The sequence below is a fragment of the Oncorhynchus mykiss genome, chromosome 4 (assembly GCF_057628025.1).
Source record: "Oncorhynchus mykiss isolate SJ-2025 chromosome 4, ASM5762802v1, whole genome shotgun sequence".
NCBI lineage: Eukaryota > Metazoa > Chordata > Actinopteri > Salmoniformes > Salmonidae > Oncorhynchus > Oncorhynchus mykiss.
Window position 1 is genome coordinate 93,815,001 of NC_143025.1, and position 21,739 is coordinate 93,836,739.

The window sequence follows — 21,739 nt, forward strand, 5'->3', positions numbered from 1 at the left end:
AGAAGCTGTCTTAATTAAAGTGTGGGGTTTCTAGTGGGGGGATATAGGTAGCACTCAGGAGGACATCATTTACATTCAAACGGCTCTCCTGTGAAGTCGGGACTTGCGACATACGCCTAGTTTCCTGAATCGGGTAACATATCTTGCTGTCTGATATGGGGGAGGCCTATATAGTGTGTGGTCAGGGTTTGGGGGGGGTATTAGCTGATTGGGGTGTGGCTGGGGATGCTGTGGTCTGGGTGTAGGTCCTCTGGGCGTGGGTTCTCTCGGTGCAGGTCTTTCAGGAGGAGGTCTTGCAGGTCTGGGAGGGTCTCCAGCTGGTCTGGGTTGGGTGCCCGTTGCTCTGTTGCTCCTGTGTGAGGTGCTGGGGCTGTGGTTGAGGGTGACGTCCTTCAGGGTCCTGGCAAAAAGTTGGGATTGCTGTCTTGTAGAGGTGGACCTGGTCATAGAGGCTGTTCTAGTCCAGGGTGGACCTGGTCATAGAGGCTGTTCTAGTCCAGGGTGGACCTGGTCATAGAGGCTGTTCTAGTCCAGGGTGGACCTGGTCATAGAGGCTGTTCTAGTCCAGGGTGGACCTGGTCATAGAGGCTGTTCTAGTCCAGGGTGGACCTGGTCATAGAGCCTGTTCTAGTCCAGGGTGGACCTGGTCATAGAGGCTGTTCTAGTCCAGGGTGGACCTGGTCATAGAGGCTGTTCTAGTCCAGGGTGGACCTGGTCATAGAGGCTGTTCTAGTCCAGGGTGGACCTGGTCATAGAGGCTGTTCTAGTCCACGGTGGACCTGGTCATAGAGGCTGTTCTAGTCCAGGGTGAACCTGGTTATAGAGGCTGTTCTAGTCCAGGGTGGACCTGGTCATAGAGGCTGTTTTAGTCCAGGGTGGACCTGGTCATAGAGGCTGTTCTTGTCCAGGGTGGACCTGGTTATAGAGGCTGTTCTAGTCCAGGGTGGACCTGGTCATAGAGGCTGTTCTAGTCCAGGGTGGACCTGGTCATAGAGGCTGTTCTAGTCCAGGGTGGACCTGGTCATAGAGGCTGTTCTAGTCCAGGGTGGAGTGGTGGACCTGGTCATAGAGGCTGTTCTAGTCCAGGGTGGACCTGGTCATAGAGGCTGTTCTAGTCCAGGGTGGAGTGGTGGGAAACGCTTGCATTCACCAGCTGTATGGTGGCAGGGAGAAAGTGTTTTGATGGCAGAGTTCAGCTTTAGTCCCTCTCTCTCTTGGTAGAGTTCAGCTTTAGTCCCTCCTCCTCCTCTCTCTTGGTAGAGTTCAGCATTAGTCCCTCCTCCTCCTCCTCTCTCTTGGTAGAGTTCAGCTTTAGTCCCTCCTCCTCCTCTCTCTTGGTAGAGTTCAGCTTTAGTCCCTCCTCCTCCTCTCTCTTGTTAGAGTTCAGCTTTAGTCCCTCCTCCTCCTCTCTCTTGTTAGAGTTCAGCTTTAGTCCCTCCTCCTCCTCTCTCTTGGTAGAGTTCAGCTTTAGTCCCTCCTCCTCCTCTCTCTTGTTAGAGTTCAGCTTTAGTCCCTCCTCCTCCTCTCTCTTGGTAGAGTTCAGCTTTAGTCCCTCCTCCTCCTCTCTCTTGGTAGAGTTCAGCTTTAGTCCCTCCTCCTCCTCCTCTCTCTTGATGGTAGAGTTCAGCTTTAGTCCCTCCTCCTCCTCTCTCTTGGTAGAGTTCAGCTTTAGTCCCTCCTCCTCTCTCTTGGTAGAGTTCAGCTTTGCTCTCTCGCTGTCTCTCACTCTCTCTGTCTCGTTCTCTCTCTCTCTCTCATTCTCGCTCGCTCTCTCTCTCGCTCATTCTCTCGCTCGTTCTCTCGCTCTCGATCTCTCGCCCTATCACATAGTGCTTGAGGTACTTTAAGCACTTAATTTTGGAAATTCAAGTACTGGATTATCTTGAAAACCAGACATTATCTCAAGTTGGTACTTCAAAAGTACTTGATTTATAATGAGGAGAACAGAAAACGATTGAATATGTTCATATGAAAAATGTATTGTAGCAGACTACTGAGTTTTATTTCCCCACGTGTTTCGCTCTCTTGTTGTCGCTCATTCTACCCACAATGCCACTCAGGTACAGAACTGACTGATTAGGTACCGCCAAATGTTCCATTGGGAGCTGAAATGCCGGGCAAATGTGGATCCTGTCTGGCAGGATGTTGATGTTTATGAATGGGTTTTACCCAACCAGGGATGTAGTGGAAAGGAAATGTGGATCCTGTCTGGCAGGATATTGATGTTTATGAATGGGTTTTACCCAACCAGGGATGTAGTGGAAAGGAAATGTGGATCCTGTCTGGCAGGATATTGATGTTTATGAATGGGTTTTACCCAACCAGGGATGTAGTGGAAAGGAAATGGCTTTTACTCACTGTTTTATTTTGTTAATGATAGTTTAGCCACTAATTATTGCATTCCCGGTGTTCATCTCTCTCTCGATGGTAGCGTTCAGCTTTAGTTCCTCCTCCTCCTCCTCTCTCTTGGTAGAGTTCAGCTTTAGTCCCTCCTCCTCTCTCTTGGTAGAGTTCAGCTTTAGTCCCTCCTCCTCCTCTCTCTTGGTAGAGTTCAGCTTTAGTCCCTCCTCCTCCTCTCTCTTGGTAGAGTTCAGCTTTAGTCCCTCCTCCTCCTCTCTCTTGGTAGAGTTCAGCTTTAGTCCCTCCTCCTCCTCTCTCTTGGTAGAGTTCAGCTTTAGTCCCTCCTCCTCTCTCTTGATGGTAGAGTTCAGCTTTAGTCCCTCCTCCTCCTCTCTCTCTTGATGGTAGCGTTCAGCTTTAGTCCCTTCTCTCTCTCTTGATGGTAGCGTTCAGCTTTAGTCCCTCCTCTCTCTTGATGGTAGAGTTCAGCTTTAGTCCCTCCTCCTCTCTCTCTCTCTCTCTCTCTTGATGGTAGAGTTCAGCTTTAGTCCCTCCTCTCTCTCTTGATGGTAGAGTTCAGCTTTAGTCCCTCCTCTCTCTTGATGGTAGAGTTCAGCTTTAGTCCCTCCTCTCTCTTGATGGTCGAGTTCAGCTTTAGTCCCTCCTCTCTCTTGATGGTAGAGTTCAGCTTTAGTCCCTCCTCCTCCCCCCTCTCTCTCTTGATGGTAGAGTTCAGCTTTAGGCCCTCCTCCTCCCCTCTCTCTCTCTTGATGGTAGAGTTCAGCTTTAGTCCCTCTCTCTCTCTCTTGACGGTAGAGTTCAGCTTTAGTCCGTCTCTCTCTCTCTTGATGGTAGAGTTCAGCTTTAGTCCGTCTCTCTCTCTCTTGATGGTAGAGTTCAGCTTTAGTCCCTCCTCTCTCTTGATGGTAGAGTTCAGCTTTAGTCCCTCCTCTCTCTCTTGATGGTAGAGTTCAGCTTTAGTCCCTCCTCTCTTGATGGGAGAGTTCAGCTTTAGTCCCTCCTCCTCTCTCTCTCTCTCTTGATGGTAGAGTTCAGCTTTAGTCCCTACTCTGTCTCTTGATGGTAGAGTTCAGCTTTAGTCCCTCCTCTCTCTTGATGGTAGAGTTCAGCTTTAGTCCCTCCTCTCTCTTGATGGTAGAGTTCAGCTTTAGTCCCTCCTCCTCCCCCCTCTCTCTCTTGATGGTAGAGTTCAGCTTTAGGCCCTCCTCCTCCCCTCTCTCTCTCTTGATGGTAGAGTTCCGCTTTAGTCCCTCTCTCTCTCTCTTGATGGTAGAGTTCAGCTTTAGTCCCTCCTCTCTCGATGGTAGAGTTCAGCTTTAGTCCCTCCTCCTCCCCCATCTCTCTCTCTCTTGGTAGAGTTCAGCTTTAGTCCCTCTCTCTCTTGATGGTAGAGTTCAGCTTTAGTCCCTCCTCTCTCTCTTGATGGTAGAGTTCAGATTTAGTCCCTCCTCTCGCTCTCTCTTGGTAGAGTTCAGATTTAGTCCCTCCTCTCTCTCTCTTGGTAGAGTTCAGCTTTAGTCCCTCCTCTCTCTCTTGATGGTAGAGTTCAGATTTAGTCCCTCCTCTCTTTTGATGGTAGAGTTCAGCTTTAGTCCCTCCTCCTCCCCTCTCTCTCTTGATGGTAGAGTTCAGCTTTAGTCCCTCCCCCTCCCCTCTCTCTCTCTCTTGATGGTCGAGTTCAGCTTTAGTCCCTTCTCTCTCTCTTGATGGAAGAGTTCAGCTTTAGTCCCTCCTCTCTCTCTCTCTTGATGGTAGAGTTCAGCTTTAGTCCCTCCTCCTCTCCTCTCTCTCTCGATGGTAGAGTTCAGCTTTAGTCCCTCCTCCTCCCCCCTCTCTCTCTCTTGGTAGAGTTCAGCTTTAGTCCCTCTCTCTCTTGATGGTAGAGTTCAGCTTTAGTCCCTCCTCTCTCTCTTGATGGTAGAGTTCAGCTTTAGTCCCTCCTCCTCTCCTCTCTCTCTCGATGGTAGAGTTCAGCTTTAGTCCCTCCTCCTCCCCCCTCTCTCTCTCTTGGTAGAGTTCAGCTTTAGTCCCTCTCTCTCTTGATGGTAGAGTTCAGCTTTAGTCCCTCCTCCTCCCCTCTCTCTCTCGATGGTAGAGTTCAGCTTTAGTCCCTCCTCCTCCCCTCTCTCTCTCGATGGTAGAGTTCAGCTTTAGTCCCTCCTCCTCCCCTCTCTCTCTCTTGATGGCAGAGTTCAGCTTTAGTCGCTCCTCTCGCTCCCTCTCTCCTTCCCACCGATCCCCATCTCCTCCACACTCTCTCTCAATTTAATGTCAGTTGTAAGGTCTTTATTGGCATGGGAAACATGAAATGTTAACATTTCTAAAGCAAGTGAAGTCCCCCCAATCTTTCTCAGGTCAATTCAAGGGGCTTTATTGGCATGGGAAACATATGTTAACGTTTCCTGTCTCTCTCTCTCTCTCTCTCTCAGTATTGCTGCAGCTGGCCAGTGATGCCTTTCCCAGAGACATGACCCTGTCTCTGGCCTATCTCCTGGCCCTGCCGCAGGTAACACACACGCTCTGCTCTCTGATTGGTCAGTTACATTCATCCGTATGCTGACCTCTTTTCACCTGTATACTCCTCCCCGGTACCCCCCCCCCCCCTCAGGTCCTGGATGCTAACAGGTGTTTTGAGATGCAGTCCCACTCGGCCCTGTCCCTGCAGCTAGCAGCCTACTACTATAGTCTACAGATCTACAACCACCTGGTCCCATGCCTCAAGGCCAACACACACACTCTCTACAGGGTGAGTACACGGTGTGTTTGAGGTGTGTGTAGTGCAGCCTACTACTATAGTCTACAGATCTACAACCACCTGGTCCCATGCCTCAAGGCCAACACACACACTCTCTACAGGGTGAGTACACGGTGTGTTTGAGGTGTGTTTGAGGTGTGTTTGAGGTGTGTTTGAGGTGTGTTTGAGGTGTGTTTGAGGTGTGTTTGAGGTGTGTTTGAGGTGTGTTTGAGGTGTGTTTGAGGTGTGTTTGAGGTGTGTTTGAGGTGTGTTTGAGGTGTGTTTGAGGTGTATTTGAGGTGTGTTTGAGCTGTGTTTGAGCTGTGTTTGAGCTGTGTGTAGTTCAGCCTACTACTATAGCCATAGGTGTGGTGTCTAATGAGCTAAGCTTCCCAAAACGTTCAATAGAACCTACGGGGTTCTACGTTGTTGATAGTGTCGTATTAAACGGACCTACGGGGTTCTACGTTGTTGATAGTGTCGTATTAAACGGACCTACGGGGTTCTACGTTGTTGATAGTGTCGTATTAAACGGACCTACGGGGTTCTACGTTGTTGATAGTGTCGTATTAAACGGACCTACGGGGTTCTACATTGTTGATAGTGTCGTATGAAACGGACCTACGGGGTTCTACGTTGTTGATAGTGTCGTAGGAAATGGACCTACGGGGTTCTACGTTGTTGATAGTGTTGTAGGAAACGGACCTAGAAGGTTCTACGTTGTTGATAGTGTCGTATGAAACGGACCTACGGGGTTCTACGTTGTTGATAGTGTCGTAGGAAACGGACCTACGGGGTTCTACGTTGTTGATAGTGTCGTATGAAACGGACCTACGGGGTTCTACGTTGTTGATAGTGTCGTATGAAACGGACCTACGGGGTTCTACGTTGTTGATAGTGTCGTATGAAACGGACCTACGGGGTTCTACGTTGTTGATAGTGTCGTATGAAACGGACCTACGGGGTTCTACGTTGTTGATAGTGTCGTATGAAACGGACCTACGGGGTTCTACGTTGTTGATAGTGTCGTATGAAACGGACCTACGGGGTTCTACGTTGTTGATAGTGTCGTAGGAAATGGACCTACGGGGTTCTACGTTGTTGATAGTATTGTAGGAAACGGACCTACGGGGTTCTACGTTGTTGATAGTGTTGTAGGAAACGGACCTAGAAGGTTCTACGTTGTTGATAGTGTCGTATGAAACGGACCTACGGGGTTCTACGTTGTTGATACTGTCGTATTAAACGGTACTATGGGGTTCTACATTGTTGATTGTTGATAGCTGCAGGCAGAACAGTTGAAACTGGAGCAGCAGCACGGCCAGGTGTACTGGGGACAGCTAGGAGTCATCAGGTCAGGTAGTCCTGAGGGATGTTCCTAGGGCTCATGTCCTGAGAGAGAGAGGACTGGATAATACAGGAGAAGTACTCCTGATATAACAAACTGACCCTATGCCCCCCAACACATAAACTATTGCAGCATAAATACTGGAGGCTGAGACAGGAGGGGACGGGAGACACTGTGGCCCCATCCGAGGACACCCCCGGACAGGGCCAAACAGGCAGGATATAACCCCACCCACTTTGCCAAAGCACCGCCCCCACACCACTAGAGGGATATCTTCAACCACCCCATGTTTCATTGAAATGTACAGCTGTGTGTCATCCGCATAGCAGTGAAAGTTAACATTGTTTCCAAATGACATCACCAAGAGGTAAAATATATAGTGAAAAGAATAGTGGTCCTAAAACGGAACCTTGAGGAACACCGAAATCTACAGTTGATTTGTCAGAGGACAAACCATCCACAGAGACAAACTGATATCTTTCCGACAGATAAGATCTAAACCAGGCCAGAACTTGTCCCTGTAGACCAATTAGGGTTTCCAATCTCTCCAAAAGAATGTGGTGATCGATGGTATCAAAAGCAGCACTAAGGTCTAGGAGCACGAGGACAGATGCAGAGCCTCGGTCTGATGCCATTAAAAGGTAATTTACCACCTTCACAAGTGCCGTCTCAGTGCTATGATGGGGTCTAAAACCAGACTGAAGCATTTCATATACATTGTTTGTCTTCAGGAAGGCAGTGAGTTGCTGCGCAACAGCCTTTTCTAAAATTTTTGAGAGGAATGGAAGATTCGATATAGGCCGATAGTTTTTTATATTTTCTGGGTCAAGGTTTGGCTTTTTCAAGAGAGGCTTTATTACTGCCACTTTTAGTGAGTTTGGTACACATCCAGTGGATAGAGAGACGTTTATTATGTTCAACATAGGAGGGCCAAGCACAGGAAGAAGCTCTTTCAGTAGTTTAGTTGGAATAGGGTCCAGTATGCAGCTTGAAGGTTTAGAGGCCATGATTATTTTCCTCATTGTGTCGAGAGATATGGTACTAAAACACTTGAGCGTCTCTCTTGATCCTAGGTCCTGGCAGAGTTGTGCAGACTCAGGACAACTGAGCTTTGGAGAAATACGCAGATTTAAAGAGGAGTCCATAATTAGCTTTCTAATGATCATGATCTTTTCCTCAAAGAAGTGTATGAATTCATCACTGCTGATGTGAAAGCTGTCCTCTCTTGGGGAATACTGCTTTTTAGTTAGCTTTGCGACAGTATCAAACATAAATGTTGGATTCTTCTTATCATCCACTTTCCGTCCTCTTCTCAACTCCTCCATTTTGACTGAATTTATCAGGTTGTTTATCAGTGGTATTCTGTGGTGGTAGGGGTTGTTTATCAGTGGTATTCTGTGGTGGTAGGGGTTGTTTATCAGTGGTATTCTGTGGTGGTAGGGGTTGTTATCAGTGGTATTCTGTGGTGGTAGGGGTTGTTATCAGTGGTGTTCTGTGGTGGTGGGGGTTGTTGTTTATCAGTGGTATTCTGTGGTGGTAGGGGTTGTTGTTTATCAGTGGTATTCTGTGTTGGTAGGGGTTGTTTATCAGTGGTATTCTGTGGTGTTGGGGGTTGTTGTTTATCAGTGGTATTCTGTGGTGGTAGGGGTTGTTTATCAGTGGTATTCTGTGGTGGTAGGGGTTGTTTATCAGTGTTATTCTGTGGTGGTAGGGGTTGTTGTTGATCAGTGGTATTCTGTGGTGGTAGGGGTTGTTATCAGTGGTATTCTGTGGTGGTAGGGGTTGTTTATCAGTGGTATTCTGTGATGGTAGGGGTTGTTATCAGTGGTATTCTGTGGTGGTAGGGGTTGTTTATCAGTGGTATTCTGTGATGGTAGGGGTTGTTTATCAGTGGTATTCTGTTGTGGTAGGGCTTGCCAGTTCTTTGTTCTGTTCTTAAGCTGCTCCTTCTTGATGAGACATGATTGTCTTTACTGTGGCACACACTGGCGTGCACACAGACACGCTGGCACTCACACACTGGCACTCACACACTGGCACGCTGCACTTTCTCTGTCTCTCACTCACTGTCTCTCTCTCTCTCTCTCTTTCTCTCTTTCTCTCTCTCTCTCTTTCTCTCTCTCTCTCTCTCTCTCTTTCTCTCTCTCTCTCTTTCTCTCTCTCTCTCTCACTGTCTCTCTCTCTCTCTCTCTCTCACTGTCTCTCTCTCTAGTCTCTCTCTCTCTAGTCTCTCTCTCTCAATTCAATTCAAGGGCTTTATTGGCATGGGAAACATGTGTTAACATTGCCAAAGCAAGTGAGGTAGATACTATATAAAAGTGAAATAAACAATACAAATTAATAGTGAACATTACACATAGAGAGGTTTCAAAACAATAAAGACATTACAAATGTCATATTATATATATATATATATACTGCTCAAAAAAATAAAGGGAACACTTAAACAACACAATGTAACTCAGGACCACAACCCACTACTGGGAGAGAACAGGACCCAGTAGTGGGTTGTGGTCCTGTTCCCTCCCAGTAGTGGGTTGTGGTCCTGTTCCCTCCCAGTAGTGGGTTGTGGTCCTGTTCCCTCCCAGTAGTGGGTTGTGGTCCTGTTCCCTCCCAGTAGTGGGTTGTGGTCCTGTTCCCTGTAGTGGGTTGTGATCCTGTTCCCTCCCTGTAGTGGGTTGTGGTCCTGTTCCCTCCCAGTAGTGGGTTGTGGTCCTGTTCCCTCCCAGTAGTGGGTTGTGATCCTGTTCCCTCCCAGTAGTGGGTTGTGGGCCTGTTCCCTCCCAGTAGTGGGTTGTGGTCCTGTTCCCTCCCAGTAGTGGGTTGTGGTCCTGTTCCCTCCCAGTAGTGGGTTGTGGTCCTGTTCCCTCCCAGTAGTGGGTTGTGATCCTGTTCCCTCCCAGTAGTGGGTTGTGGTCCTGTTCCCTCCCAGTAGTGGGTTGTGGTCCTGTTCCCTCCCAGTAGTGGGTTGTGGTCCTGTTCCCTCCCAGTAGTGGGTTGTGATCCTGTTCCCTCCCAGTAGTGGGTTGTGGGCCTGTTCCCTCCCAGTAGTGGGTTGTGGTCCTGTTCCCATTAGTGGGTTGTGGTCCTGTTCCCTCCCAGTAGTGGGTTGTGGTCCTGTTCCCTGTAGTGGGTTGTGATCCTGTTCCCTCCCAGTAGTGGGTTGTGGTCCTGTTCCCTCCCAGTAGTGGGTTGTGGTCCTGTTCCCTCCCATTAGTGGGTTGTGGTCCTGTTCTCTCCCAGTAGTGGGTTGTGGTCCTGTTCTCTCCCAGTAGTGGGTTGTGGTCCTGTTCCCAGTAGTGGGTTGTGGTCCTGTTCCCTCCCAGTAGTGGGTTGTGATCCTGTTCCCTCCCTGTAGTGGGTTGTGGTCCTGTTCCCTCCCAGTAGTGGGTTGTGGTCCTGTTCCCTCCCAGTAGTGGGTTGTGATCCTGTTCCCTCCCTGTAGTGGGTTGTGGTCCTGTTCCCTCCCAGTAGTGGGTTGTGGTCCTGTTCCCTCCCAGTAGTGGCTTGTGGTCCTGTTCCCTGTAGTGGGTTGTGGTCCTGTTCCCTCCCAGTAGTGGGTTGTGGTCCTGTTCCCTCCCAGTAGTGGGTTGTGATCCTGTTCCCTCCCAGTAGTAGTGGGTTGTGGTCCTGTTCCCTCCCAGTAGTGGGTTGTGGGCCTGTTCCCTCCCAGTAGTGGGTTGTGGTCCTGTTCCCAGTAGTGGGTTGTGGTCCTGTTCCCTACCAGTAGTGGGTTGTGGTCCTGTTCCCTCCCAGTAGTGGGTTGTGGTCCTGTTCCCTCCCAGTAGTGGGTTGTGATCCTGTTCCCAGTAGTGAGTTGTGGTCCTGTTCCCTGTAGTGGGTTGTGGTCCTGTTCCCTCCCAGTAGTGGGTTGTGGTCCTGTTCCCTACCAGTAGTGGGTTGTGGTCCTGTTCCCTCCCAGTAGTGGGTTGTGGTCCTGTTCCCTCCCAGTAGTGGGTTGTGATCCTGTTCCCAGTAGTGAGTTGTGGTCCTGTTCCCTGTAGTGGGTTGTGGTCCTGTTCCCTCCCAGTAGTGGGTTGTGGTCCTGTTCCCTCCCAGTAGTGGGTTGTGGTCCTGTTCCCTCCCAGTAGTGGGTTGTGGTCCTGTTCCCTCCCAGTAGTGGGTTGGGATCCTGTTCCCTCCCAGTAGTGGGTTGGGATCCTGTTCCCTCCCAGTAGTGGGTTGTGGTCCTGTTCCCTCCATGTAGTGGGTTGTGGTCCTGTTCCCTCCCAGTAGTGGGTTGTGGTCCTGTTCCCAGTAGTGGGTTGTGATCCTGTTCCCAGTAGTGGGTTGTGATCCTGTTCCCAGTAGTGGGTTGTGATCCTGTTCCCAGTAGTGGGTTGTGGTCCTGTTCCCAGTAGTGGGTTGTGGTCCTGTTCCCTCCCAGTAGTGGGTTGTGGTCCTGTTCCCAGTAGTGGGTTGTGGTCCTGTTCCCTCCCAGTAGTGGGTTGTGGGCCTGTTCCCTCCCAGTAGTGGGTTGTGGTCCTGTTCCCAGTAGTGGGTTGTGGTCCTGTGCCCTCCCAGTAGTGGGTCGTGGTCCTGTTCCCAGTAGTGGGTTGTGGTCCTGTTCCCTCCCAGTAGTGGGTTGTGATCCTGTTCCCTCCCAGTAGTGGGTTGTGGTCCTGTTCCCTCCCAGTAGTGGGTTGTGATCCTGTTCCCAGTAGTGGGTTGTGATCCTGTTCCCAGTAGTGGGTTGTGATCCTGTTCCCTCCCAGTCGTGGGTTGTGGTCCTGTTCCCAGTAGTGGGTTGTGGTCCTGTTCCCTCCCAGTAGTGGGTTGTGGTCCTGTTCCCTCCCAGTAGTGGGTTGTGGTCCTGTTCCCAGTAGTGGGTTGTGATCCTGTTCCCAGTAGTGGGTTGTGGTCCTGTTCCCTCCCAGTAGTGGGTTGTGGTCCTGTTCCCTCCCAGTAGTGGGTTGTGGTCCTGTTCCCTCCCAGTAGTGGGTTGTGGTCCTGTTCCCTCCCAGTAGTGGGTTGTGATCCTGTTCCCAGTAGTGGGTTGTGGTCCTGTTCCCTCCCAGTAGTGGGTTGTGGTCCTGTTCCCAGTAGTGGGTTGTGGTCCTGTTCCCTCCCAGTAGTGGGTTGTGATCCTGTTCCCTGTAGTGGGTTGTGATCCTGTTCCCTCCCAGTAGTGGGTTGTGGTCCTGTTCCCAGTAGTGGGTTGTGGTCCTGTTCCCTCCCAGTAGTGGGTTGTGGTCCTGTTCCCTCCCAGTAGTGGGTTGTGATCCTGTTCCCAGTAGTGGGTTGTGGTCCTGTTCCCTCCCAGTAGTGGGTTGTGGTCCTGTTCCCAGTAGTGGGTTGTGGTCCTGTTCCCTCCCAGTAGTGGGTTGTGGTCTTGTTCCCTCCCAGTAGTGGGTTGTGGTCCTGTTCCCAGTAGTGGGTTGTGGTCCTGTTCCCTCCCAGTAGTGGGTTGTGATCCTGTTCCCTGTAGTGGGTTGTGATCCTGTTCCCTCCCAGTAGTGGGTTGTGGTCCTGTTCCCAGTAGTGGGTTGTGGTCCTGTTCCCTCCCAGTAGTGGGTTGTGGTCCTGTTCCCTCCCAGTAGTGGGTTGTGGTCCTGTTCCCTCCCAGTAGTGGGTTGTGATCCTGTTCCCAGTAGTGGGTTGTGGTCCTGTTCCCTCCCAGTAGTGGGTTGTGGTCCTGTTCCCAGTAGTGGGTTGTGGTCCTGTTCCCTCCCAGTAGTGGGTTGTGATCCTGTTCCCTCCCAGTAGTGGGTTGTGATCCTGTTCCCTCCCAGTAGTGGGTTGTGGTCCTGTTCCCAGTAGTGGGTTGTGGTCCTGTTCCCAGTAGTGGGTTGTGGTCCTGTTCCCTCCCAGTAGTGGGTTGTGGTCCTGTTCCCAGTAGTGGGTTGTGATCCTGTTCCCAGTAGTGGGTTGTTGTCCTGTTCCCTGTAGTGGGTTGTGGTCCTGTTCCCTCCCAGTAGTGGGTTGTGATCCTGTTCCCTGTAGTGGGTTGTGGTCCTGTTCCCTCCCAGTAGTGGGTTGTGATCCTGTTCCCTGTAGTGGGTTGTGGTCCTGTTCCCTCCCAGTAGTGGGTTGTGGTCCTGTTCCCAGTAGTGGGTTGTGATCCTGTTCCCAGTAGTGGGTTGTGGTCCTGTTCCCTGTAGTGGGTTGTGGTCCTGTTCCCTCCCAGTAGTGGGTTGTGATCCTGTTCCCTGTAGTGGGTTGTGATCCTGTTCCCAGTAGTGGGTTGTGATCCTGTTCCCTGTAGTGGGTTGTGATCCTGTTCCCAGTAGTGGGTTGTGGTCCTGTTCCCTGTAGTGGGTTGTGGTCCTGTTCCCTCCCAGTAGTGGGTTGTGATCCTGTTCCCTGTAGTGGGTTGTGATCCTGTTCCCAGTAGTGGGTTGTGATCCTGTTCCCTGTAGTGGGTTGTGATCCTGTTCCCTGTAGTGGGTTGTGATCCTGTTCCCTGTAGTGGGTTGTGATCCTGTTCCCAGTAGTGGGTTGTGATCCTGTTCCCTGTAGTGGGTTGTGATCCTGTTCCCTGTTGTGATCCTGTTCCCTGTAGTGGGTTGTGATCCTGTTCCCTGTAGTGGGTTGTGATCCTGTTCCCAGTAGTGGGTTGTGATCCTGTTCCCTGTAGTGGGTTGTGATCCTGTTCCCAGTAGTGGGTTGTGATCCTGTTCCCAGTAGTGGGTTGTGATCCTGTTCCCTGTAGTGGGTTGTGATCCTGTTCCCAGTAGTGGGTTGTGATCCTGTTCCCTGTAGTGGGTTGTGATCCTGTTCCCTGTAGTGGGTTGTGATCCTGTTCCCAGTAGTGGGTTGTGATCCTGTTCCCTGTAGTGGGTTGTGATCCTGTTCCCTGTAGTGGGTTGTGATCCTGTTCCCTGTAGTGGGTTGTGATCCTGTTCCCTGTAGTGGGTTGTGATCCTGTTCCCTGTAGTGGGTTGTGATCCTGTTCCCAGTAGTGGGTTGTGATCCTGTTCCCAGTAGTGGGTTGTGATCCTGTTCCCAGTAGTGGGTTGTGATCCTGTTCCCAGTAGTGGGTTGTGATCCTGTTCCCAGTAGTGGGTTGTGATCCTGTTCCCAGTAGTGGGTTGTGATCCTGTTCCCAGTAGTGGGTTGTGATCCTGTTCCCTGTAGTGGGTTGTGATCCTGTTCCCAGTAGTGGGTTGTGATCCTGTTCCCTGTAGTGGGTTGTGATCCTGTTCCCAGTAGTGGGTTGTGATCCTGTTCCCAGTAGTGGGTTGTGATCCTGTTCCCAGTAGTGGGTTGTGATCCTGTTCCCAGTAGTGGGTTGTGATCCTGTTCCCAGTAGTGGGTTGTGATCCTGTTCCCAGTAGTGGGTTGTGATCCTGTTCCCAGTAGTGGGTTGTGATCCTGTTCCCTGTAGTGGGTTGTGATCCTGTTCCCTGTAGTGGGTTGTGATCCTGTTCCCAGTAGTGGGTTGTGATCCTGTTCCCTGTAGTGGGTTGTGATCCTGTTCCCAGTAGTGGGTTGTGATCCTGTTCCCAGTAGTGGGTTGTGGTCCTGTTCCCTGTAGTGGGTTGTGATCCTGTTCCCAGTAGTGGGTTGTGATCCTGTTCCCAGTAGTGGGTTGTGATCCTGTTCCCAGTAGTGGGTTGTGATCCTGTTCCCAGTAGTGGGTTGTGATCCTGTTCCCAGTAGTGGGTTGTGATCCTGTTCCCAGTAGTGGGTTGTGATCCTGTTCCCAGTAGTGGGTTGTGATCCTGTTCCCAGTAGTGGGTTGTGATCCTGTTCCCTGTAGTGGGTTGTGATCCTGTTCCCAGTAGTGAGTTGTGATCCTGTTCCCAGTAGTGGGTTGTGATCCTGTTCCCAGTAGTGGGTTGTGATCCTGTTCCCAGTAGTGGGTTGTGATCCTGTTCCCAGTAGTGGGTTGTGATCCTGTTCCCAGTAGTGGGTTGTGGTCCTGTTCCCAGTAGTGGGTTGTGATCCTGTTCCCAGTAGTGGGTTGTGATCCTGTTCCCAGTAGTGGGTTGTGATCCTGTTCCCAGTAGTGGGTTGTGATCCTGTTCCCAGTAGTGGGTTGTGATCCTGTTCCCAGTAGTGGGTTGTGATCCTGTTCCCTGTAGTGGGTTGTGATCCTGTTCCCTGTAGTGGGTTGTGATCCTGTTCCCTGTAGTGGGTTGTGATCCTGTTCCCTCCCAGTAGTGGGTTGTGATCCTGTTCCCTGTAGTGGGTTGTGATCCTGTTCCCAGTAGTGGGTTGTGATCCTGTTCCCTGTAGTGGGTTGTGGTCCTGTTCCCTGTAGTGGGTTGTGATCCTGTTCCCTCCCAGTTGTGGGTTGTGATCCTGTTCCCTGTAGTGGGTTGTGGTCCTGTTCCCTGTAGTGGGTTGTGATCCTGTTCCCTGTAGTGGGTTGTGATCCTGTTCCCAGTAGTGGGTTGTGGTCCTTTTCCCTCCCAGTAGTGGGTTGTGATCCTGTTCCCAGTAGTGGGTTGTGGTCCTGTTCCCTCCCAGTAGTGGGTTGTGATCCTGTTCCCAGTAGTGGGTTGTGATCCTGTTCCCTCCCAGTAGTGGGTTGTGATCCTGTTCCCTGTAGTGGGTTGTGATCCTGTTCCCTGTAGTGGGTTGTGATCCTGTTCCCAGTAGTGGGTTGTGATCCTGTTCCCTGTAGTGGGTTGTGATCCTGTTCCCTGTAGTGGGTTGTGATCCTGTTCCCAGTAGTGGGTTGTGATCCTGTTCCCTGTAGTGGGTTGTGATCCTGTTCCCAGTAGTGGGTTGTGATCCTGTTCCCTGTAGTGGGTTGTGATCCTGTTCCCTGTAGTGGGTTGTGATCCTGTTCCCAGTAGTGGGTTGTGATCCTGTTCCCTCCCAGTAGTGGGTTGTGATCCTGTTCCCAGTAGTGGGTTGTGATCCTGTTCCCAGTAGTGGGTTGTGATCCTGTTCCCAGTAGTGGGTTGTGATCCTGTTCCCTGTAGTGGGTTGTGATCCTGTTCCCAGTAGTGGGTTGTGATCCTGTTCCCAGTAGTGGGTTGTGATCCTGTTCCCTGTAGTGGGTTGTGGTCCTGTTCCCAGTAGTGGGTTGTGATCCTGTTCCCAGTAGTGGGTTGTGATCCTGTTCCCTGTAGTGGGTTGTGATCCTGTTCCCAGTAGTGGGTTGTGATCCTGTTCCCTCCCTGTAGTGGGTTGTGGTCCTGTTCCCAGTAGTGGGTTGTGATCCTGTTCCCTCCCAGTAGTGGGTTGTGATCCTGTTCCCTGTAGTGGGTTGTGATCCTGTTCCCTGTAGTGGGTTGTGATCCTGTTCCCTGTAGTGGGTTGTGATCCTGTTCCCTGTAGTGGGTTGTGATCCTGTTCCCTGTAGTGGGTTGTGATCCTGTTCCCTGTAGTGGGTTGTGATCCTGTTCCCTGTAGTGGGTTGTGATCCTGTTCCCTCCCAGTAGTGGGTTGTGATCCTGTTCCCAGTAGTGGGTTGTGATCCTGTTCCCTGTAGTGGGTTGTGATCCTGTTCCCAGTAGTGGGTTGTGATCCTGTTCCCTGTAGTGGGTTGTGATCCTGTTCCCTGTAGTGGGTTGTGATCCTGTTCCCTCCCAGTAGTGGGTTGTGATCCTGTTCCCAGTAGTGGGTTGTGATCCTGTTCCCTGTAGTGGGTTGTGATCCTGTTCCCTGTAGTGGGTTGTGATCCTGTTCCCTCCCAGTAGTGGGTTGTGATCCTGTTCCCAGTAGTGGGTTGTGATCCTGTTCCCAGTAGTGGGTTGTGATCCTGTTCCCTGTAGTGGGTTGTGGTCCTGTTCCCTGTAGTGGGTTGTGATCCTGTTCCCTGTAGTGGGTTGTGATCCTGTTCCCTCCCAGTAGTGGGTTGTGATCCTGTTCCCTGTAGTGGGTTGTGATCCTGTTCCCTGTAGTGGGTTGTGATCCTGTTCCCTGTAGTGGGTTGTGATCCTGTTCCCAGTAGTGGGTTGTGATCCTGTTCCCTGTAGTGGGTTGTGGTCCTGTTCCCTGTAGTGGGTTGTGATCCTGTTCCCTGTAGTGGGTTGTGATCCTGTTCCCTCCCAGTAGTGGGTTGTGATCCTGTTCCCAGTAGTGGGTTGTGGTCCTGTTCCCTGTAGTGGGTTGTGATCCTGTTCCCAGTAGTGGGTTGTGATCCTGTTCCCTGTAGTGGGTTGTGATCCTGTTCCCTGTAGTGGGTTGTGATCCTGTTCCCAGTAGTGGGTTGTGATCCTGTTCCCTGTAGTGGGTTGTGGTCCTGTTCCCTGTAGTGGGTTGTGATCCTGTTCCCTGTAGTGGGTTGTGATCCTGTTCCCTCCCAGTAGTGGGTTGTGATCCTGTTCCCTGTAGTGGGTTGTGATCCTGTTCCCTGTAGTGGGTTGTGATCCTGTTCCCTGTAGTGGGTTGTGATCCTGTTCCCAGTAGTGGGTTGTGATCCTGTTCCCTGTAGTGGGTTGTGGTCCTGTTCCCTGTAGTGGGTTGTGATCCTGTTCCCTGTAGTGGGTTGTGATCCTGTTCCCTCCCAGTAGTGGGTTGTGATCCTGTTCCCAGTAGTGGGTTGTGATCCTGTTCCCAGTAGTGGGTTGTGATCCTGTTCCCAGTAGTGGGTTGTGATCCTGTTCCCTGTAGTGGGTTGTGATCCTGTTCCCTGTAGTGGGTTGTGATCCTGTTCCCTCCCAGTAGTGGGTTGTGATCCTGTTCCCAGTAGTGGGTTGTGATCCTGTTCCCAGTAGTGGGTTGTGATCCTGTTCCCAGTAGTGGGTTGTGATCCTGTTCCCAGTAGTGGGTTGTGATCCTGTTCCCAGTAGTGGGTTGTGATCCTGTTCCCAGTAGTGGGTTGTGATCCTGTTCCCTGTAGTGGGTTGTGATCCTGTTCCCTGTAGTGGGTTGTGATCCTGTTCCCAGTAGTGGGTTGTGATCCTGTTCCCTGTAGTGGGTTGTGATCCTGTTCCCTCCCAGTAGTGGGTTGTGATCCTGTTCCCTGTAGTGGGTTGTGGTCCTGTTCCCTGTAGTGGGTTGTGATCCTGTTCCCAGTAGTGGGTTGTGATCCTGTTCCCAGTAGTGGGTTGTGATCCTGTTCCCAGTAGTGGGTTGTGATCCTGTGGTCCACATACTTTTGATCATGTAGGGTTTATATTTAAAATCTTTCAGTATTTGATGAAACATTTGGTATTTCTGACACTTCATTTTTCTTGACGTCGCTCTCTGTGTGGCTCTCACACATCTTTATGTTGTGACAGTTTTACACAACAATGGGGGAGGAGGGAGAGAGAAATAGAAGATGAGGAGAGGGAAGAGAGAGTAGGTTGCTATGGTGAAAATAAAAGTGTTGTTGTATTTAGTTAGACGTGATATATAGTACCAGTCAAAAGTTAGTTTCTTTTCACTATTTTCTTCATTGTAGAATAATAGTTTATACATCAAAACTATGAAATAACACACACATGGGATCATGTCGAATCAAAATGTATTTGAGATTCTTCAAAGTTGTCTCCCTTTGCCTTGATGACAGCTTTCCACAGTCCATCTTTAAGAGGCGTGAGCACTTCATCCAGACAAAATCTCAAAGTTCCGTTACAGGTCGTAGAAACAAGTCAAACGATGTATGGAATCAATCTTTAGGATGTTTTTAACATAAATCATCAATAAGGTTCCAACCGGAGAATTCCATTGTCTGTAGAAAAGCACTGGAACGAGAGCAAACTCTGTCGGGACCCACGCGTCACGAGCCTGAGTCACACTGCCAGACCCATGACTCAGTCAGCTCCCATTCCCCCCTCCTTTATAGCAGAAGCCTAAAACAAGTTTCTAAAGACGGTTGACATCTAGTGGAAGCCTTAGGAAGTGCAACTTGACCCCATAGACACTGTGTATTCGGGAGGCCAAGTTTTGAAAAACGACAAACCTCAGATGTCCCACTTCCTGGTTGGAATTTTTCTCAGGTTTTCGCCTGCCATGTGAGTTCTGTTATACTCACAGACATCATTCAAACAGTTTTAGAAACTTCAGTGTGTTTTCTAACCAGATGCTAATAATAACATGCTTATTAGCATCTGGGACAGAGTTGGAGGCAGTTCACTCTGGGCACGCTATTCATCCAAAAGTGAAAATGCTGCCCCCTATCCCCAAAAAGTTTGAGAAGGAAGAAATTCCACAAATGAACTTTTAACAAGGCACACCTGTTAATTGAAATGCATTCCAGGTGACTACCTCATGAAGCTGGTTGAGAGAATGCCAAGAGTGTGCAAACCTGTCAAGGCAACGGGTGGCTACTTTGAAGAATCTAAAATATATTTTGATTTGTTGAACACTTCTCTGATTACTACATGATTCCATGTGTGTTATTTCATATCTTTGATGTCTTCAATATTCTACAATGTAGAAACTAGTACAAATGACGAAAAACTATTGAATTAGTAGGTTTTCTAAAACGTTTGACTGGTACTGTGTGGATGTCGGAAGTTTACAAACACTTATGTTGGAGTCATTAAAACTCGTTTTTCAAGAGCGAGTGGAGGTAACGAGTGGAGGACAGAGGAGCCTCTTAAAGAAGAAGTTACAGGTCTGTGAGAGCTAGAAATCGTCCTTGTTTGTAGGTGACCAAATACTTATTTTCTACCATAATTTGCAAATAAATTAATTTAAAAAAAATCTCATTTTGTCTGTCATTGTTGAAGTGTACCTATGATGAAAATTACAGGCCTCTCTCATCTTTTTAAGTGGGAGAACTTGCACAATTGGTGGCTGACTAAATACTTTTTTGCCCCACTGTACATACATATATATAATATACATAAATATTTGTTTATATATGTGTGTGTGTGTGTATATATATATATATGTGTGTTTGTATTTCTCCATATTTAAAATGTATATGGAGGGGATTGGAAATAATGCAGACAATTACATTGATGGAAGATCCATCTGCAATATTAAAGACATTTTTCTGCAAATGTGTGCCTGTGGAGATTGCATGGCCGTGTGCTAGATTTTATACACCTGTCAGCAACAGATGTGGCTGAAATAGCCGAATTCACTAATATGAAGGTGTCATATTTACAATTTCTTTTTAACGAATTTAGCCCGATGTCTTTTTGTGACCTGGAGAGGCTGTGTGACTGAGGAAGGGTGCGTTTGATCTGTTTCCTACTCAGGCCGACCCCAAGGAGCTGATCCGATTGGTCACCCAGCACGTGACGGCCCATTCTGATTGGCCAGCGGACGTGGAGGAGCTGATTGGGCAGCTCCAGGTGTATAACGAGCGTCTGACAGACCTGACGCAGGCCCAGGTGTTGCAAGGGCTGGGACGTGGGGTCGACGTTAGACGATTCAGTTCCGACACACACTACAAGAAACAGACCATTCTGGGTCTGACTGAGTGAGTAGGGAGGGGAGGGGGGGGGGGGGGGGACCGATGGGTAGTAGAAGTGATTTTTACCAAAATGACCTGGTTTTCCTGAAATGGATGTTTGATGTGTGTGTTGCAGGACCCTGGATGACAGCGTGTGGAGAATCAGTCTGTCTCTAGCCCAGCGCTACAGCATTCCTCTCTGGGACATCTACATGACTCACCTGGAGTTCCTCTTCACTGACAGCGGGTAAGACACACACACACATCACACCACACACACCACACACACACACCCCCTCTCTCTCTCTCTCAATGTCAATTTAAGGGTCTTTATTGGCATGGGAAACATATGTTAACATTACCAAAGAAAGTGAAATAGAGAATAAACAAAAGTGAAATAAACAATAAAAATGAACAGTAAACATTACACTGACAGAAGGTCCAAATTTAAGGTCCACATTACAAATGTCATATTATGTCTATATACAGAGTTGTAATGATGTACAAATAGTGAAAGTACAAAAGGGAAAATAAATAAGCATAAATATGGGTTGTATTTACAATGGTGTGTGTTCTTCACTGGTTGCCCTTTTCTCGTGGCAACAGGTCACAAATCTTGCTGCTGTGATGTCACACTGTGGAATTTCACCCAGTAGATATGGGAGTTTATCAAGATTGGATTTATTTGTGGGTCTGTGTAATCTGAGGGAAATATGTGTCTCTAATATTTGTCGTCTCCTCCTCCTCCCTACCCCTCTCCTCCTCCTCATCCCCCTCTCCTCCTCAGTCTCTCTACCAAGGACATCGAGGGTCGTGTGGACACCTTGGCTCTATTTGACTCTCTGAAGTCAGAACCTGAGTCTTTCCACAGTCACATGTCTAAATATGTGTTGACCTCCGTGGAAGGGACAGACCTGCCCAGGTACAAACAGTCCTTCATTCTCCACTGCCTATCACAGTGGTTCTTAATCCTCTCCTCTGGGACCCGCCCATATTTCACAATTGTCCTACATCGTCAGATTGAGGTGAGAATCGTATGTGTATCCAGGGATTGAAATGAAGCTAATTCTTGACATTAGGGATAGCAGTGGCCCGTGGCTAGTTCTTCTCAGACTGATAAGTAGTATAAAATGTCCCCATCACCATGACGGTCTACAAGTCCAGCTGGCCAGTGTCCTTAAAGGCATACTTCCTGATGTCTCTGTCCCCAGAGCCCGATGAACGTGGTGGATACCATGCTTATGTCTCTGTCCCCAGAGCCCGATGAACGTGGTGGATACCATGCTTATGTCTCTGTCCCCAGGGGGATGTTACATGAGCCAGTGCTAACTAGCGTTAGAGCAATGACTGGAAGTCTATGGGTATCTGCTAGCATGCTATGTTTAATTGACTGGAAGTCTATGGGTATCTGCTAGCATGCTATGTTTAATTGACTGGAAGTCTATGGGTATCTGCTAGCATGCTATGATTGTATCCCCATAGACATCCAGTCATTGTGTAAATGCTAGTTAGCTATTTCCTTCAAACTGCACTCAGATACATCAAATGGTATCGGCAAGTTTTTCCTCATTGCCAAAATCCCGAAGTAACCCTTTTGAAATGTCCATCCATTAAAGTTGATCCTCTTCTCCTCTCCCTGATCCTCTTCCCCTCTCCCTGATCCTCTTCCCCTCTCCCTGATCCTCTTCTCCTCTCCCTGATCCTCTTCTCCTCTCCCTGATCCTCTTCTCCTCTCCCTGATCCTCTTCTCCTCTCCCTGATCCTCTTCTCCTCTCCCTGATCCTCTTCTCCTCTCCCTGATCCACTTCTCCTCTTCTCCTCTCCCTGATCCTCTTCTCCTCTCCCTGATCCTCTTCTCCTCTCTCTGATCCTCTTCTCCTCTCCCTGATCCTCTTCTCCTCTCCCTGATCCTCTTCTCCTCTCCCTGATCCTCTTCTCCTCTCCCTGATCCACTTCTCCTCTTCTCCTCTCCCTGATCCTCTTCTCCTCTCCCTGATCCCCTTCTTCTCTCCCTGATCCTCTTCTCCTCTCTCTGATCCTCTTCTCCTCTTCTCCTCTCCCT

General features: G+C 49.5%; 1 protein-coding gene across 1 annotated transcript in view; it reads left to right on the forward strand.

The window, feature by feature from the left end:
- nbas (NBAS subunit of NRZ tethering complex) overlaps positions 1–21,739 on the forward strand; it is a 296,853-nt gene that overhangs the window by 167,027 nt on the left and 108,087 nt on the right. The window contains 5 exon segments of the mRNA XM_090233327.1: positions 4,791–4,867; positions 4,970–5,107; positions 19,481–19,704; positions 19,814–19,924; positions 20,465–20,599. Coding sequence (XP_090089453.1) covers positions 4,791–4,867; positions 4,970–5,107; positions 19,481–19,704; positions 19,814–19,924; positions 20,465–20,599 — 685 coding nt within the window.